Raw genomic sequence first — 19,436 nt, 5'->3', positions numbered from 1 at the left:
ACCACAATGAGATATCACCTCACCCCAGTCAGAATGGCTTTCATCAACAAAACAAATAGTAACAAGTGTTGGAGAGGCTGTGGAGAAAAAGGAACTCTCATACACTGTTGGTGGGAATGCAGACTGGTGCAGCCGCTATGGAAGGCAGTGTGGAGGTTCCTCAAGAAATTACGAATAGAATTACCATATGACCCAGCAATCGCTCTCCTGGGTATCTACCCCAAAAATATAAAAGCATTTCTCTATAGAGTCACGTGTACACCAATGTTCATTGCAGCTTTGTTTACGGTGGCCAAGATATGGAAACAACCAAAATGTCCTTCGATAGATGAATGGATAAAGAAGTTGTGGTACATATACACAATGGAATACTATTCGGCATTAAGGAAAGATGATATAGGAACATTTGTGACAACATGGATGGATCTCGAGAGAATAATGCTAAGTGAAACAAGTCAGACAGAAAAAGCAGAGAACCCTATAATTTCACTGATATGTGGTATATAAACCAAAAAGAACAAGACAAACAAATGAGAAACAAAAACTCATAGACACAGACAATAATTTAGTGGTTACCAGAGGGTAAGAGGGTGGGTGATGAGGGTAAAGGGGATCAAATATATGGTGATGGAAGGAGAACTGACTCTGGGTGGTGAACACACAATGGGATTTATAGACGATGTAATACAGAATTGTACACCTGAAATCTATGTAAATTTACTAACAATTGTCACCCCAATAAAATTAATTTAAAAAAAAAAAACAACAACAAAAAAAATGGAATGCATGATTGGGCCATGATTAGTTTTACTGTTCTCCTACCCAGAGGGGTTAAGGAATTTGTTTCCAATTTTTCAAACATGTTGTCTAATTTCTTTCCTGTGTGTCCATCCTTTTTTGTTCAATATCCCCAATAAACCCCTAAAGTCTGAAAAAAAAAATGGGCAGAGGACATGAAGAGACATTTTTCTAAAAAGTACATACAGTGAAATCATAGGGTTCTCTGCTTTTTCTGTCTGACTCCAATAAAATTAATTAAAAAAAAAGTACATACAGATGGCAAACAGATATATGAAGAAATGCTCAACCTCACTAACCATCAGAGAAATGCAAATAAAACCACAATGAGATACCACCTCAACCCAGTCAAAATGGCTATCATCAATAAATCAACAAGCAACAAGTGCTGGTGCGGAGTTGGAAAAAGGGAACGCTTGTGCACTGTTGGTGGGATTGCAAATTGGTGCAGCCACTATGGAAAACAGTATGGAGGTATCTCAAAAATCTGAAAATGGAACTACCTTATGATCCAGTAATTCCACTCCTAGGTATCTATCCAGAGAAATCCAAAACTCCAATTCAAAAATCTTTATGCACTCCTATGTGTATTGCAGCACTATACACAATAGCCAAGATATGGAAACAACCAAAATGCCCATCGGTAGATGACTGGATTAAGAAACTGTGGTACATTTATACAATGGATTATTACACAGCCATAAAGAAGAAATAAATCTTACCATTTTTAACAACATGGATGGACCTAGAGAACATTATGTTAAGTGAAATAAGTCAGACAGAGAATGTCAAATACCAAATACCGTATGATCTCACTTATATGCGGAATCTAAAGAAAAGAATAAGGGAATGAACTAATCAGAAACAGTTTTGGAGACAAAGAGGAAAAACTGAGGGTAGCTTAATGGGCTGGAGGGTGGGGATAAGGAGGAAGGTGAGGGGATTAGAAAACAGTTGGTAACCACAAGATGGCCACGGGGTTTTGAAAATTAATTTGGGGAACGTAATCAATAATGTTGTAAAGATTTTGTAGGGTATCTGATGGACACATGTCCCATCCAGGAGACCACCTCAGGGATGATGTAGATGCCTGATCACTGCACTGTACACCTGAAGCTGAACAATAATGAATGACAACTATTATTTTATATATATATACGTGTGTGTGTGTGTGTGTGTGTGTGTGTGTGTGTGTATACTTACAAGAAGCGGAGTACAGCATTAGGAATAGAGACAGTGGAAATGTAATGGCTCGGTGCGATGTCAGAGGCATAGTGGATGGGGAGAAGGGGGTCCACACAGTGCGAGGGATATAAATGATAAAGGTCTAACTATTACTTTTTCTTGTGCACCTGAAAGTAATAAAAAATAAATAATTAAATAAACAAATAAATAAATAAATCTAAAACTGAAATATATAACATAAAAAAGAAGAAACAGTGGGAAAAAAATCACAGAATACCAGCACACTGAAGTAATACACAGCAACAAAAAGACAAAGAAACAATGCAGACTCCATCCTACCAGAAAACCAGAGATAGAATGATAGGAAATCCTCACATATCAATAATCACCCTAAATGTAAATGGGCTGAACTCAAGAATAAAAAGGCACAGAGTAGTAGATTGGATCAAAAAACTAAACCCAACCATATGTTGCCTCAAAGGGACACATCTCAGCTACGAGGACAAATATAGACTCAAAGTGAAAGGGTGGAAATTGACACTCCAAGCAAATGGTATTCAGAGAAAAGCAGGTGTAGCTATAATGATTTCAGATGAAACAGATTCAGGATAAAAAATGTAACAAGAGACAAAGATGGACATTTCATAATGATAAAGGGGACTATACAACATGAATATATGACAGTCACAATATTCATGCCACCAATCAAGGAGCACCAAAATATACAAAACAACTACTATCAGAACTAAAAGGAGAAAATAACCAAAACACAACAGAGCTGGGTGCCTAAATACATTATTGACAGCTATGGATAGATCAACTAAAAACATAACTGACAGCTCTGGATAGATCATCCAAACAGAAAATAATCAGAAGAAATATGAGCCCTAAAAGACACATTAGATGAAATGGACATAATAGACATTATAGAGCACTTCATCCTAGAACATCAGACTATACATTCTTTTCTAGTGCTCATGTAACATTCTCAAGGACAGACCACATATTGGGACATAAAACTAGCCTCAGCAAATTTTAGAAGATTGAAATCATACCAAGCATATTCTCTGATTACAAGGCTTTGAAATTGAATATCAACTGCAAAAAGGAAGCAGGAAAAAGCACAAATATGTGGAGATTAAACAACATACTCTTTAAGAAATACTGGGTCATACCAGAGGGTTAGGGTGGGGGTGGGAGATGAGGGTAAGGGGGATCCAATATATGGTGATGGAAGGAGAACTGACTCTGGGTGGTGAACACACAATGGGATTTATAGGTGATGTAATACAGAATTGTACACATGAAATTATGTAATTTCACTAACAATTGTCACCCCAATAAATTTTTAAAAAAAGAAATACTGGGCCAAAGAAGAAATAAGAGGAGAGATCAAAAGATACATAAAATCAAATGACAATGAAAATGCATCCTACCAAAATTTTGGGGATGCAGAGAAAGCCGTTTTAGGAGGGAAATTTTTGTAATTACAGGCCTGTCTCAAAAAAGAAGAAAAATACCAGATAAATAACCTCACATTTTTCTCACATAATTCCTTACCCCTTAAAGAATTAGAAAAAAAGAACAAATAAAACCCAAAATTAGCAGAAGGAAGGAAATGATAAAAATCGAGTACAACTAAATGAAATAAAGAACAAAAAGACAATGGAAAAAGATAATGCAACAAAGAGCACGTTCTTTGAAAAGATTAATAAAATAAGCAAACCCGTGGCTAGGTTCACTGAGATAAAAAGAGAAAAGACACATATAAACAAAAGCAGAAATGAAAGAGGGGAAATTACCACGGATGCCAAAGAAATACAATGGATCATTCAAGAATACTATGAAGGATTATATGCCACCAAATTCAATTCCCTGGAAGAAATGGACATGTTCTTAGAAACATATAGCCTTTGTAGGGTGAATCACAAAGAACTGGAAAATCTAAACAGACCGATCACCAGAAAGGAAATTAAATCAGTGACCCGAAACCTTCCCAAAAGCAAAATTCCAGGACCACATGGCTTCACTACTGAATTCTCCCAAACATTCAAAGAGGATCTAATACCTGTTCTACTCAAACTCTTTTAAAGAATTGAGGAAAAGACAGTACTCCCTAATTCATTTTATGAGGCCAATATTACCCTGATACCAAAACCTGGTAAGGATAACACACAAAAAAAGAAAACTACTGACCAATATCTCTGGTGAATACACATGCAAATATCCTAAACAAAATTCTAGGAAATCCAATGCAACAATGCATTTAAAAGATTATGCATCACGACCAAGTGGGGTTCATCTCAGGGGCACAAATGTGGTTCAACATCCACAAATCCATCAACGTGATACACCACATAAACCAAATAAAGGACAAAAATCATATGATTATATCAATAGATGCAAAAAAAAAAGCGTTTGACAAGATACAACATTTATTTAGGATTAAAACACTTAATAAAATGGGCATAGAAGGAAAATACCTTAACATGATAACGGCCATATATGACAAACCCTCAGCTAGTATCATAATTAATGGTGAAAAACTGAAGGCCTTTGCTCTACGTTCAGGAACATGACAGGGTTGTCCCCTATCACCTCTGCTTTTCAACATAATGTTGGAAGTTCTTGCCAGAGCAATGAGGAAAGAGAAAGAAATAAAAGGCATACACATAAGGAATGTAGAAGTTAAATTGTCACCTTTTGCAGGTGACCTCATACTATATATAGAAAACCCTAAAGCCTCCACCAAAAAAGCTATTACAAACAATAAATGAATACAGTAAAGTTGTTGGCTACAAAATCAATGTTAAAAAGTCCACTGCATTCCTATATACTAACAATGAAATCTCAGAAACAGAAAAAAAAATTCCTTTTGCAATTGCACCAAAAAGAATAAAACACCTAGGAATAAACTTAGCCAAGGATGTGAAAGAGCTATATACTGAAAACTATAAGACATTTTTAAAAGAAATCAAAGAAGACACAAAGAAATGGAAAGGCATTCCATGTTCATGGGTTGGAAGAATCAATATAATTAAAATGGCCATATTACTCAAAGCAATATACAGATGTAATGCGATCCCCGTCAACATCACAATGACATTTTTTAAAGAAATGGAACAAAAAAAGTCATCAGATTTGTATGGAACCACAAAAGTCTCCAAACAGCCAAAGCAATCCTCAGAAAAAAAGTACAACACTGGAGGTATCACACTCCCTGACTTCAGCTCGTAGTATAGAGCAACAATAATCAAAACAGTATTGCATTGGCAGAAAAACAGACACATAGACCAATGGAATAGAATTGAGAATCCAGAAATAAACCCATGTAAATATGGACAGTTAATTTTCAACAATGAAACCAGAAACATGCAATGGAGAAAAGACACCCTCTTCAATAAATTGTGTTGGGAGAATTGGAAAGCCATGTGCAAAAAAATGAAACTAGAGTGCTATCTGTCACCATGTATCAAAATTAATTCAAAATGGATCAAAGACCTAAACCTAAGGCCTGAAACAATAAACTGCATAGAAGAAAACATAGATACTAAACTTATGGACCTTGGATTCAAAGAGCATTTTATGTATTTGACTCCAAAGTCAAGGGAAGTAAAAGCTAAAATAAATGAATGGGACTATATCAAACTTAAAAGCTTCTGCACAGCAAAAGAAACCGTCAGCAAAATAAAGAGGCAACCAACTGAATTGGAGAAGATTTTTGCAAACAGTACCTCCAATAAGGGGCTAATATACAAAATATACAAGGACCTCTTACAACTCAAGAACAAAAAACAAACAACCCAATTGAAAAATGAGCAGAAGACCTGAAGAGACATTTCTCCAATGAGGACATACAAATGGTAAATAGGAATATGAAAAAATACTCAGCATCACTAATCATCAGAGAAATGCAAATAAAAAACACAATAAGATATCACCTCATCCCAGTTAGAATGGCTTTCATCAACATGATAAATAGTAACAAGTGTTGGAGAGGCTGTGGAGAAAATGGAAGCCTCATACACTGTTGGTGGGAATGCAGATTGGATCAGTCCCTATGGAAAGCAGTGTGGAGGTTCCTCAAAAAATTAAGAGTAGAATTACCACATGACATAGCAATCTCTCTCCTGGGTATCTACCCCAAAAATCTGAAAACATTGATCCATAAAGATATATGTGTTCCAATGTTCATTGCAGCTTTATGTATTGTATTCAAGACTTGGAAACAACCAAAGTGTCCTTTGATAGATACTTAGTTAAAGAACACATGGTATATATACACAATGGAATACTATTCTGCCGTAAGAGATGATGAAATGTTACCATTTGCGACAACATATATGGATCTTGAGATTATTATGCTAGTAAAATAAATCAGACTGAAAAAGTAGAGAACCATATGATTTCACTGACATGTGGTATATAAAACTAAAAACAGGGGTGGTCAGATGGCTCAGTTGGTTAGAGAGCAAGCTCTTAATAACAAGGTTCGATTCCCACATGAGCCAGTGAACTGTGCCCTCCACAACTAGATTGAAAAACAACGACTTGACATCCTGGAAAAACACATTAGTCCCCAATATTCTCCAATTAAAAAACAAACAAAAAAGCTAAGAACAACAAGACAAACAAATGAAGAAACAAAAATTCATAGACAGAGACAACAGTTTAGTGGTTACCACAGGGTAAACGGGTGTTGGTAGATGAGGTTAAAAGTGATCAAATATATGGTGATCAAAAGAGAACTGATTCTGGATGGTGAACACACAATGTGACATATAGATGATGTATTACAGAATTGTACACCTGAAATCTATGTAACTTTACTAACAATTGTCACCCCCAATAAACTTTAATCTATGTAATTTCACTAACAATTGTCACCCCAATAAATTAAACAATAATAATAATAAAAAAATAAAAAGAAAAGAAAAAGCTAACCTAAAGATCAGAGCAGCTGTCCCTATCAGACTCTGCCCTGGCAAATTCTTTTTTGCCAGTGTTTCTCTTTCAAACAGAAACTGCAGCAGTCGTCTTCTTTAAACAATTCTGTGGGCATTCTCTCTGCCCAATCTTCAATAAAACTGTATACATATATCCACCTCATTTCTGGGATCAAAGTAAAACCCCATTCAGGCAAAAAATAATTTCCTAAACACATGAGGGACATTTCTTAAAGCAGTAGTACCCACACAAACATGACATAAATTCATTGTTTTATAATTTTCCCCTTTGCTTTGTTAATATTTGTTTATATATCTCTTTTACTTAAAAGATCCTGAGTCATTTGATCGATGACAAAGGAAGCAAGAATTTACATTGGAGTAAAGACAGTCTATTTAATAAATGGTGCTGGGAAAACAGGACAGATACATGCAAAAAATGAAACTTCTCACGCCATATAAAAAATAAACTCAAAATGGATTAAACACTTAAATGTAAGACCCTAAACCATAAAACTAGAAGAAAATATGGGAAGTAAGTTCTCAGACATTACCCTTCGTAATATTTTTACTGATATATCCCCTCGGGCTGTTAGGGTCCGGAGTCAACCCCTCTTTAAGCAAACAGAAGTTACACGATAATGTAAGTTACATAGCGAGGTTTATTTCCAGCTAGCTGGGGTCCGAGTATCTGCCCGAGGCAGCGGGTTTCAACAAAGACCCCAAACACACAAAGCTCGGGGGTTTTATAGCATAATATTTTAAGGCTCTCAGTAATTTTCTATGCAGGCAAGATATTTACAAGACTTTTGGTCCTGTGTCCTTGCTTACATTCTTGCTGCAAGATAAGCCTTTTCTTAACGGAACATCCTGATCTTGCAATGTGTGGCATTTATGATTAATGACTAGGTTATTCTGGTCTGGGGGCTGTTCAGAAAAGGGCTTCTTAACCCTTGAGGAGGCAGTTCTGGTGCTACAGTAAAGGGTTTCTAAACCCTTGAAGAGGCAGTTCTGGTGCTACTGAAAAGGGCTTCTTAACCCTTGAGGAGGCAGTTCTGGTGCTACTGAAAAGGGCTTCTTAACCCTTGAGGAGGCAGTTCTGGTGCTACTGAAAAGGGCTTCTTAACCCTTGAGCAGGCAGTTCTGGTGCTATTCTATTCTACATTCGCCCCTGTGTTGTTTATAATGAGGAATTATGCTTATATGTAGACTGACCGTAGAGGCCTGCAGCGGCAGGCAATTTCTTATATTGATGTCGTAGGACTATGAGTTGGACAGTATTTACACGATTTTTTACAAAATTAATAAGCTTATTTAAAATGCAGGGGCCAAAAGTTAAAATAAGCATAAGCAAGACAACCGGGCCAATTAGGGTGGAAATTAGGGTGGTGAGCCAAGGGGACCTATTTATGCTGTTGAGCCCTGATCTAACTGGAAGCCCCAAGTTAATCCTGATATCTAACTGTTTTCTTTTTGTGCCAATTCTTGGTTGAATTGGACACGTATCTCGGGTACTCGATTGTTGGGGTCCCTAAAGGAGATTTTGACTAGATCCCTGTTCCCAATGTCCCACCATCGGGGCCCATTATTGGAAGTAACATAACTCCAACTGCTACAATAATACCTGTTTGTGCCCCCATATGTTGTCCAAGAGTTTTTCAAGTTCCCCAGGCACGCCCAAACCCTTGTGCCCTACACCCTTGGGGGGTGTCTATTAAGGCTCGCTTTGACATGACAGAGTAGTCATGCTGGTGTCTACATGTGGTGCCAAAGATATTACGAAGGTCAAAAAAACAAGTCCGGCCACTACGTATTAAGTGGGGCAGTACTTGTAGTGCTATATAGGGTTGTTTGAGTCTGCCCGTCCATCAAGGTCTATGTCTGCTTATAAGGCTGATGGGTATTGGTCTCTGTGTGGCTCCTTCTCCAGATGTTGAGCAGATTCAGGGCAAGTAGCAGCCATCTTATCATTGAGTATGGCAGGGGGCTTAGCGCTTCTCCTAGGTCGGGAGAACTGTAGCTTCAGGGGTTTTTTAGGGTGTCGCCGTATAGTCCACTCCCTAGCTCGTGTCTGTTCCAGCGGATTGGCTCGGTGCACGTGAGAGTGATGGACCCAAGACCTGATGCCGTCAACCTTTAAGGCAGTGGGGGTAACCAGAAGAACCAGATAAGGACCTTTCCACCTTTCCTCCAGGGTCCGGGACCTGTGTCTTCTCATCCATACCCAATCTCCTGGGATGATGCCATGTTCCAGGTTCAGTGCGTCCTTTGTCTTATACAGGGAACGCACTAGGGGCCATATTAGGGTTATGATCTGGTAGCCTACGAACAATAATGGGGGGGTGCCCCATACAGAATTTCAAAGGGTGTCAATCTATGTACATATGGTGAGTTCCGAACCCGGAAGATGGCATAGAGTAGGAGGGTTACCCAGTCCCCGCCAGTCTCGATGGCCAATTTAGACAAAGTCTCTTTTAAGGTTCAATTTATTCTCTCTACCTGCCCTGAGCTCTGAGGATTATATTTATAATGTAACTTCCAATTGGTCCCCAACACTTGGGCCAGTCCCTGTAGGACTTTACTGATGAAAGCTGGGCCGTTATCAGAACCTAAAACCTCAGGAATCCCATATCTGGGAATAATTTCCTCCAACAATGCCTTAGCAACAATCTGGGCTGTCTCCCGTTTTGTGGGGAAGGCTTCTACCCAGCCTGAAAATGTGTTAATCATTACTAGTAAGTACTTAAACCCATACCTCCCAGGCTTTACCTCAGTAAAGTCTACCTCCCAGCTACGTCCCGGCGCCCTCCCCCTTACCCTTGTAACTGTATGTAGGGGTCCCTTCCTACTGGGTTTTATAGCCTGGCACCCAACATACTGATCCACGATCTCCTGGATCTGAGCTGTTTGTCGGGGGAACCGGAGGCGAGTGGACTCGAGAATCGTCAGTAACTTCCTCTTTCCTAAGTGGGTGGCTTGGTGTAGGTTGGAAAGGAGAAACAGTCCTAATTTTGCTGGCAGTATCAATCTTCCCTCTTTATCCCGATGCCACCCATGCTGATTAGGCTCCAGGAAGTGGTGGTTCTGGATCCATTGCAGGTCTTCCGGAGTGTAATCGGGTCGCGGGGGCAGGCGAGGGAGCTCGGGTGCGGGCAGGGTGAGTGTTAAAGCTGATGAAGTTACTGCTGCTTGCTTGGAGGCTTCATCCGCCCACCGGTTTCCTTCAGCCTCCGGTCCGGACAGACTGGGGCCCAGGGACGTGGACAATTGTAACTGCCCTGGGCTTCTGTACGGCTGCCAGCAGTCTCTGCACCTCTGGGAGATTGCGCAGTTCCCTTCCTTCCGCTGTAACAAAGCCTCTCTCCTGGTAGATGGCGCCGTGTAAATGGACAGTGCCGAAAGCGTAGCGGCTATCGGTATAGACAGTCACTCGTCTCCCCTCGGCCGTTGCAGTGCTTCCGCCAGCGTGATCAGCTCAGCCTTCTGAGCTGAGGTCCCAGGGGGAAGCAGGGTACTCCAAATGATGTTCCCGCTCTGGTCTACCACCGCCGCACCCGCCCTCCACACCCCGTCCATAATGAAGCTGCTTCCATTAGTGTACCATACCAACTTACTGTTAGGAAGGGCAACGTCCTGAAGGTCGGGACGCACCTGGGTGACTTCGGCTATGACCTCTTGGTAATTATGCAGGGGGGCTTTTAAATCCGGGGTCGGCAGTAAGGTGGCAGGATTCAGAGTGGTAGGTTCAGCGAAGATGATCCGGGGTGCATCTAGCAGAAGTCCTTGGTAATGAGTTAGGTGGGCATTAGTTATCCAACTACTAGGGGGACACTTCAGGACCCCCTCGATCGTATGGGGGGTCACCACCTTTAAATGTTGCCCAAAGGTGAGCTTATCTGAATCCTTTACCATCAGGGCTATTGCGCGATGATTCTTAGGCACAGGGGCCACCCTGCTGCAACTGGATCTAGCCTCTTGGAGAAATAGGCAACTGGACGTTTCTATGGCCCCAGGCGCTGTATCAGCACCCCTTTCGCTATTCCCTTCCTCTCATCAACAAAGAGAGTGAAGGGCTTCAGGGGGTCCGGCAATGCCAAGGCTGGGGTTCTCAAGATAGCGGCCTTAAGTTCGTCAAAGGCCTTTTGTTGGTCTGGCCCCCAGGCCTAGTGGGTCTTATCCTTGGTTGCCTTATATAGGGGCTTCGCTATCTCAGCATACCCTAGAATCCACAGCCTGCAGTAGCCTGTTGTCCCTAAAACCTCATGGACCTCTCGGGCAGAGGTCAGAACTGGAAGTCTGAGAATAGTCTCTTTTATGGCTTCTGTTAGCCACCTGGTTCCTCCTTTTAGTTTATATCCCAGGAAGGTGACTGTTTGCCTGCATATTTGTGCCTTCTTTGTACTGGCCCGATAGCCCAACTGCCCTAGCTCTTGGAGAAGGTCTCCAGTGGCCCATCGGTATTCGGCTTCGGAGGGGGCCACCAGAAGCAAATCATCTACATACTGCAGGAGCGTAACTGAATTATGGCTCCGGCGAAACGAGTCCAAGTCCTGATTCAGGGCTTTATTAAACAGAGTAGGAGAGTTTTTAAAGCCTTGTGGCAGTCTAGTCTAGGTCAACTGCCCGGGGGTTCCCGTACTGCCATTATGACATTTAAAGGCAAAAATATTTTGGCTGCTGGGTGCCAGGGCTATGCTAAAAAATGCATCCTTTAGGTCTAAGGTGGTATACCAAACATGTGAAGGGGGCAAACAACTTAGCAGGGTATAAGTGTTGGGGACCGTGGGGTGGATGTCTTTGACCCTCTTATTCACTTCCCTCAAATCTTGGACTGGTCTATAATCTTCCCCGCCCCCCCTTCCGGTTTCTTAATGGGGAGAAGCCGGGTATTCCAGGCAGAGTGGCAGGGTTTCAGTATCCCTGCTTCTAGTAGGCGGTTAATATGTGGGGCAATCCCTTTCCACGCCTCGGGAAAGGGACCATGTGCACGGCGCCATCTACCGGGAGAGAGGCTTTGTTACAGCGGAAGGAAGGATAAAGAAATTGTGGTACATTTATACAATGGAGTATTCCTCTCCCATAAAAAAGAATGAAATCTTACCATTTGCAGCAACATGAATGGATCTAGAGGATATTATGCTAAGTGAAATAAGTCAGACTGAGAAAGACAAACACCATATCATCTTTCTTATATCTAGAATCTAAAGAACAGAATAAATGAGCAAACAAAACAGAAATAGACTCAGAGATACAGAGAAAAAAATCGATGGTTGCTAGATGGGTTGGTGGATGGGGAGAAGGTGAAAGGATTAGAAAGTGCAAACTGGTATTGACAAAATAGTCAGGGGGATGTGAAATACAGTGTGGGGAATATGTTCAATAATGTTGTAAAGACTATGTAGGGTGTCAGATGGGTGCTGGACTTATGGGGGGATCACTTCATAGATTGTGTAGATGCCTGACCACTGTGCTGTACACCTGAAGTTAATGTAATATAGTATTGAATATAAACTATAATTATATACATATATACGTATATATATACATGTAAATATATATATATATATATATTTTTTTTTTTTCACAGGATGTAAAATACAGCATGGGGAATATAGCCAATGGTATTGTAATGGCTATGTACGATGTCGGAGGGGTGGTGGACTTGGGAGGGTTATCACTTTGTGAGGCGTGTAGATGTTTAATTATGTTGTTTGGTACACCTGAAACTAACATATACTTAAAAAGGGATCCTGAAGGTATCTCAGGAATCTGAAGATAGAACTACCCTATGATCCAGTAATTCCACTCCTAGGCATCTACCCGGAGAAATCCAAAACTCCAATTCAAAAATCTGTATGCACTCCTATGTTTATTGCAGCACTTTACACAATAGCCAAGATATGGAAACAACTGAACTGCCCATCGGTCGATGACTGGATTAAGAAGCTGTGGTACATTTATACAATGGAGTATTACACAGCCATAAAGAAAAAATAAATCTTATCATTTGCAACAACATGGATGGATCTAGAGAACATTATGTTAAGTGAAATAAGTCAGAAAGAGAAAGACAAGTACCATATGATCTCACTTATATGCGGAATCTAAAGAAAAGAATATGTGTATGAACTAATCAGAAACAGTTTTGGGGACACAAAAAACTGAGAGTTGTTAGATGGGCGGGGGGGAGGGGATTGGGGATGGGGGGAAGGGTGAAGGGATTGGGGGGCGGCTGATGACCACAGGATGGCCTCAGGGTTTTTTGAGAATTACTTTGGGGAACTTATTCAATAGTGTTTGGGGATTTTGTTGGGTATCCGATGGACATGTGTCCTGTTTGGGAGACCACCCCAGGGATGCTGTGGATGCCTGGTCATGGCATTGTACACCAGAGGTTGGACATTAATGAATGCCAACTATAATTTTATGTGTATAATGTGATGGCTCGGTGTGAGGTTGGGGTGGTGGTGGATGGGGGGATGGGGGTTCACGGTGTGAGGGATGTAAAAATAAAATAAAATAAAATAAAACTAAAAAAAAAATGAGGAAACCAAGGCACAGAAAGATGAACTTGACTAAGGTCACTATCTATTACTAATAAATTGCTGAGTTGAGACTCACTCAAAAAAAAAAAAAAGGGATCCTGAGATACTTAAGGGTAGGGCATTTATCTTATCTTGATTTTTCCCACATTTAGTAGGCCCTCAAAAACTCTCTCTTGAGTTTAAATGAGCAAAAAATGAATAAATCAAATGTTATTTTGTATCAAGTGCCCTTAAAGTAATCAAAATTTGTAATGTCTAACATGTTAGTAGCAATTTAGAACTCTATTAACATAGAACAAAAATGAGATAAATTATAATTTTAAAAAGTGTAAGTTAAAACCGAAGGAGGGAGGGAAGGAAGGAAGGAAGGAAGGAAAAAAAGAAGGAAGGAAAGAGGGAAGGAAGGAAGGAAGAAAAAGGAGGAAAGAAAGAAAGAAAGAAAGAAAGAAAGAAAGAAAGAAAGAAAGAAAGAAAGGAGAGAGAGAGAGAGAGAGAGAGAGAGAGAGAGAGAGAGAGAAAGAAAGAGAGAGAGAGAGAGAGAAAGAAAGAAAGAAAGAAAGAAAGAAAGAAAGAAAGAAAGAAAGAAAGAAAGAAAGAAAGAAAGAAAGAAAGAAAGAAAGAAAGAAAGAAAGAAAGAAAGAAAAAGAAAAAAGAAAGTGGTACTCAACACTGGCTGCAGATCAGAATTACCTGGGCTTCAATTTAGACCAATTAAGTGAGAATATCTGGAGGAGGGGCCCAGGGATATGGGTTTTTGAAGCACCTCAAGTGATTCAATTCTCATACGAAGCCAGGATGATATTTTGTAATTTGAGATCAAGTTTATTAAATAAGCAAATAAATGCTCAGAAATTCTTTAAAAGCAAAAGAAAGAAGGAGCCCACTATTATGTAGCACCTACTGGGTGCTGAATCCTGGTGTGCCTTTGCAGACACACACACACACAAAGATGGAAAAGAATTGAAAGGGAGGAAAGGGAAGGTGAGGAAGCTGAGATTGATGCTGAGGTTGAGGACAAGACCTGGTAAGCAGCTTAGCCTAGGGCTAGCCCTTCAAATGCACAAAAAAAATAATCACAAAAAACAGTCAGATGCTCTTTCTGGAGAAACTCCAGGACAAAATTCCTGGGAGGGGGAAACTAGGATTATTTTTACCTGTAGTTAAATAACCTCTTTCCTTCTCTCTCTCCCCAAGTCTATTAGGGGAAAAACTACACAAAAAGTTTTCTGCTAAAAGCATGTGTGGGGAGAGGGGTTTGGAAGGCATGTTTACACAACTAGCATGAACAGTAGAATTGAGAACACCCTCCCTCTCCTACCTGCCCTCAAAATTTGCCTGAAAAACACAGGCAACTCATATTAACGAGAAATATTTGCAGACTGATGGCATTACCTGGCTCCTTCAACTTGAGATGTTTGAAGGCAGCTACATTCTTGAAGCAATTGCTTCTGATTCCTCCATTCAAAACACGGGTCCCCATTGCTCTTAACTGCTGAGCCTGGCTGTGGCCACCAACAGAGGCCTGTGTGGAATGAGGAGTCACTTCCTTCCTTACCATATCCTTAAAGCCTCCAAGGACAGCGGCAGTGATGATGCCTAGGAACAGGCCGATGATGTTGAGGATGGTGGCAGACCAGAGCAGGTGGTAGAGGTGAATGATGTCCTGGCAGCTGCTGACATCGATGTACTCATAGTACCCACCGGTGATCTCCACCCGGCTGGACAGGGAGAAGCACACTCCAGTCAGTTCCCATGGAGCAGGCTGGCTCCTAGGGCTTTGGCTACCATGTAGCTCAGTGAAAAACAAGTGGGTAGGTACGGAGCTATTGTAAGGGAGCTATTGTAAGGTAGGGAGCTATTGTAAGCCATGAGTATACTCAGGGAGCAAGACACTATAATAAATCGGAGTACAATTGCTGTTTATGTAAAAAAACAAAACAAAACAAAAAATTCCTACCTGCCAGAGGAACACTTCTTATCATTCACTAACACTAATCCTCGATAACATTTATTGACACTTGCTGTGTGCCAGGCACAGTGCTAAGGATTTTAAATCTGCACTAATATGGCAGCTACCAGTAACATGTAACTACAAAGGGTGCCAAAAATATGTATACACATTTTTTTTTCTAAGAAAGGAAAGAACTGTGTTAAAATGGTAATACTTAATATATACCGATAGCAAAAGATGAATACAAGTCATGTGTATACATTTTTTGTCACTCCCAGTATTTAAATTTAAAGTAATTAACATTAAGTAAAATAAAAAAATGCAGTTCTTCATTCTCACCAGCCACATGTTAACTGCTCAATAGCCACAGTTCTAAGGGCCACACTAGTTACTGGACTGGACTGGACAGAGCAGATTATAGAACATTTCTATCATCGTACGAAGTTCTGTTAGACAGCACTGCAAATCCTTACAATGTTCTATGAGGTAGGTACTATCACTATTCCCATTTTACCAATGAAAAAATGGAAGCACAGAGAGGTTAGGAACTTGCTCAAATCATAAGAGGTAGAGCTGGGATCTGAATTCAGGCTTCAAAGATTTCAGTGTTTCCTCTCTCACAACAAAACACCAATGAACATAAAAAACAATGTCCCAATAAAAAAATACAGCTGAGTTGCTGCATAAAACCTATCACCTCCTTGGAGAGGCCCGACCCTGTTTAAAGACAATCCCCACCCCCCAGGCCCAGTCATTCTATCACATTACTTACTATGGACTGAATTGTGTCCTCCTACAATATTCATATGTTGAAGACCTAACTCCCTATGTGACTGTATGTATTTGGAGAAGGCCTTGTAGGAGGTAATTAAGTTTAAATGAGGTCATAAGTGTGGGGCCTCTAATTAAATAAATTGGTTGCTTGAGAGAGAGAGAGAGAGAGAGAGACAGAGACAGAGACAGAGAGACAGAGAGACAGAGAGACACAGAGAGAAAAGATATCTGTATACACAGTCACTGAGAAAAGGCCATGTGAAGGAAGACAGACTATGTTGCAGACGGCTGCTGTCTGCAAACCAGCAAGAAAGCTCTCATCAGATCCTGTCCATGCTGGCACCCTGATCTCAGACTTCCAGCCTCTAGAATTATGAGAAAACAAATATCTCTTGCGGAAACCACATAGTTTGTGGTATTTTGTTATAGTAGCCCAAGTTAAGACATTTCCCTTCTCTAATTCCTTTGTAGCACTCATTCCTTACTAATTTGTCTGCTTCTTTTTTTTCTTTTTTCTTTTCTTTTTTTGCATTTCTCTGATGATTAGTGATGTTGAGCATTTTTTCATATGTCTATTTGCCATTTGTATGTCCTCTTTGGAGAAATGTCTCTTCAGGTCCTCTGCCCATTTTTCAATTGGGTTGTTTGTTTTTTTGTTGTTGGGCTTCATGAGTTCCTTGTGTATTTTGGATATTGACCCCTTATCGGAGGCACTGTATGCAAAAACCTTCTCCCATTCAGTCGGTTGCCTCTTTATTTTGTCGATAATTTCTTTGGCTCTGCAGAAGCTTTTAAGTTTCATATAGTTCCATTCGTTTATTTTAGCTTTTACTTCCATTGCATTTGGAGTCAAATTTATAAAATGCTCTTTGAACCCAAGGTCCACAAATTTAGTTCCTATGTTTTGTTCTATGAAGTTTATTGTGTCAGTCTTATGCTTAAATCTTTGATCCATTTTGAGTTAATTTTGGTACATGGTGACAGATAGCAGTCCAGTTTCATTCTTCTGCACGTGGCTATCCAATTCTCCCAGCACCATTTACTGAAGAGGCTGTCTTTCTTTCATTGTATTTTTTTAGCTTCTTTGTCAAAAATTTTCTGTCCATATTTATATGGTTTTATTCCTGGGTTCTCAATTCTAATCCATCGGTCTATGTGTCTGTTTTTCTGCCAATACCATGCTGTTTTGATTATTGTAGCCTTGTAGTACAAGCTAAAGTCCGGTAGTGTGATACCTCCAGCATTGTTCTTTTTTCTTAAGATTGCTTCTGCTATTCGGGGTCTATTGTGTTTCCAAACAAATCTGATGTTTTTTGTTCTATTTCTTTAAAAAATGCCATTGAAATTTTGATGGGGATTGCATTAAATCGGTATATTGCTTTGGGTAATATGGCCATTTTAACTATGTTGATTCTTCCAATCCAAGAGCATGGAATGTCTTTCTTTGTGTCTTCTTCAATTTCTTTCAGAAATGTCTTATGGTTTTCAGCGTATAAATCCTTCACATCCTTGGTTAAGTTTATTCCTAGGTATTTTATTCTTTTTGCTGCAATTGCAAAGGGATTTGTTTTTTGTATTTCTTTTTCTGACATTTCATTGTTAGTATATAGGAATGCAATGGACTTTTGTACGTTGATTTTGTATCCAGCAACTTTACTGTATTCGTTGATTGTTTCTAATAGCTTTTTGGTGGAGTCTTTACGGTTTTCTATATATAGCATCATGTCATCTGCAAAGAGTGATAATTTAACTTCTTCATTCCTTTTGGATGCCATATATTTCTTTCTCTTGCCTCATTGCTCTGGCAAGGACTTCCAACACTATGTTGAAAAGAATAGGTGACAGGGGACAGCCCTGTTGTGTTCCTGAACGTAGAGCAAAGGGCTTCAGTTTTTCACCATTAATTATGAGATTAGCTGAGGTCTTGTCATAGATGGCCTTTATTATGTTAAGGTATTTTCCTTCTATACCTATTTTATTAAGTGTTTAAATCATAAATGGATGTTGTATCTTGTCAAATGCTTTTTCTGCATCCATTGATTTACTCATATGATTTTTGTCCTTTATTTTGTTTATGTGATGTATCACATTGATGGATTTGCGGATGTTGAACCATCCTTGTGCCCCGGTAGAACCACACTTGATCGTGGTGAATAATCTTTTTAATGCATTGTTGTATTCGATTTGCTAGAATTTTGTTTAGGATTTTTGCATCAGTATTCATCAGAGATATAGGTCTATAGTTTTCTTTTTTGTGTTATCCTTACCAGGTTTTGGTATCAGGGTAATGTTGGCCTCATAAAATGGGTTAGGGATTACTGTCTCTTCTTCAATTTTTTGGAAGAGTTTGAGCAGGATTGGTATTATATCCTGTTTGAAGGTTTGGTAGAATTCACTAATGAATCCATCTGGTCCCGGACTTTTGCTTTTGGGAAGGTTTTGGATGACTGATTCAATTTTGTTATTGGTGATCGGTCTGTTTAGATTTTCCAGTTCTTCATGGTTCAGCCTTGGAAGGCTATGTGATTCTAAGAACTTGTCCATTTCTTCCAGGTTATTGAATTTGGTGGCATATAGTCCTTTATAGTATTCTTGGATTATCCTTTGTATTTCTGTGGTGTCCTTGATAACTTCCCCTTTTTCTTTTCTGATTTTGTTAATTGGTGTCTTCTCTCCTTTTATCTTAGTGCCTAGCCAAGGGTTTGTCGATTTTGTTAATCTTTTCAAAGAACATGCTATTTGGCACATTAATTCTTTCTATTGTCTTTTTGTTCTCTATTTCATTCAGTTTTGCTCTGATTTTGGTTATTTTCTTTCTTCTGCTGACCTTGGGTTTCACTTGTTCTTCTTTTTCTAGTTCTTTAACGTATAACACGAGGTTATTTATTTGGGATTTTTCTTGTTTCTTGAGATAAGCCTATAATGATATATATAAATTTCCCTCTTAAAACTGCTTTTGCTGCATCCCAAAAATTTGGGTAGGATGTATTTTCATTGCCATTTGTTTCTATTTGTCTTTTAATTTGTCCTCTAATTTCTTCTTTGACCCAGTCGTTCTTTAAAATTATGTTGTTCAATCTCCATGTATTTGTGTTTTTTCCTGCTTTCTTTTTGCAGTTGATATCCAATTTCAAAGCCTTGTGATCAGAGAATATGCTCGGTATGATTTCAATCTTCTTAAATTTGCTGAGGCTGATTTTATGTCCCAATATATGGTCTATCCTTTAGAATGTTCCA

General features: G+C 39.5%; 1 protein-coding gene across 7 annotated transcripts in view; it reads right to left on the bottom strand.

Annotated features, from left to right (window-relative positions):
- The window catches only part of TMEM255A (transmembrane protein 255A), a 143,260-nt gene that overhangs the window by 64,710 nt on the left and 59,114 nt on the right, over positions 1–19,436 (bottom strand). For 5 of the 7 annotated variants that reach the window (XM_081044048.1, XM_081044049.1, XM_081044050.1 and 2 more), the window contains one exon: positions 15,030–15,192. The exons of 1 other annotated variant lie outside the window; for it this stretch is intronic. In XM_081044048.1, the coding sequence (XP_080900174.1) occupies positions 15,030–15,192 (163 nt within the window). Of the gene's footprint in view, positions 1–14,866; positions 15,193–19,436 lie in introns of all 7 variants that reach the window. One more of the 7 variants, XR_013993001.1, reaches the window with a different exon arrangement.

Source organism: Rhinolophus hipposideros (genome assembly GCF_964194185.1).
Source record: "Rhinolophus hipposideros genome assembly, chromosome: X".
NCBI classification, from domain to species: Eukaryota; Metazoa; Chordata; class Mammalia; order Chiroptera; family Rhinolophidae; genus Rhinolophus; species Rhinolophus hipposideros.
The sequence above is the reverse complement of the archived record's forward strand: the minus strand, read 5'-3'. Positions and strand labels throughout refer to the sequence as shown.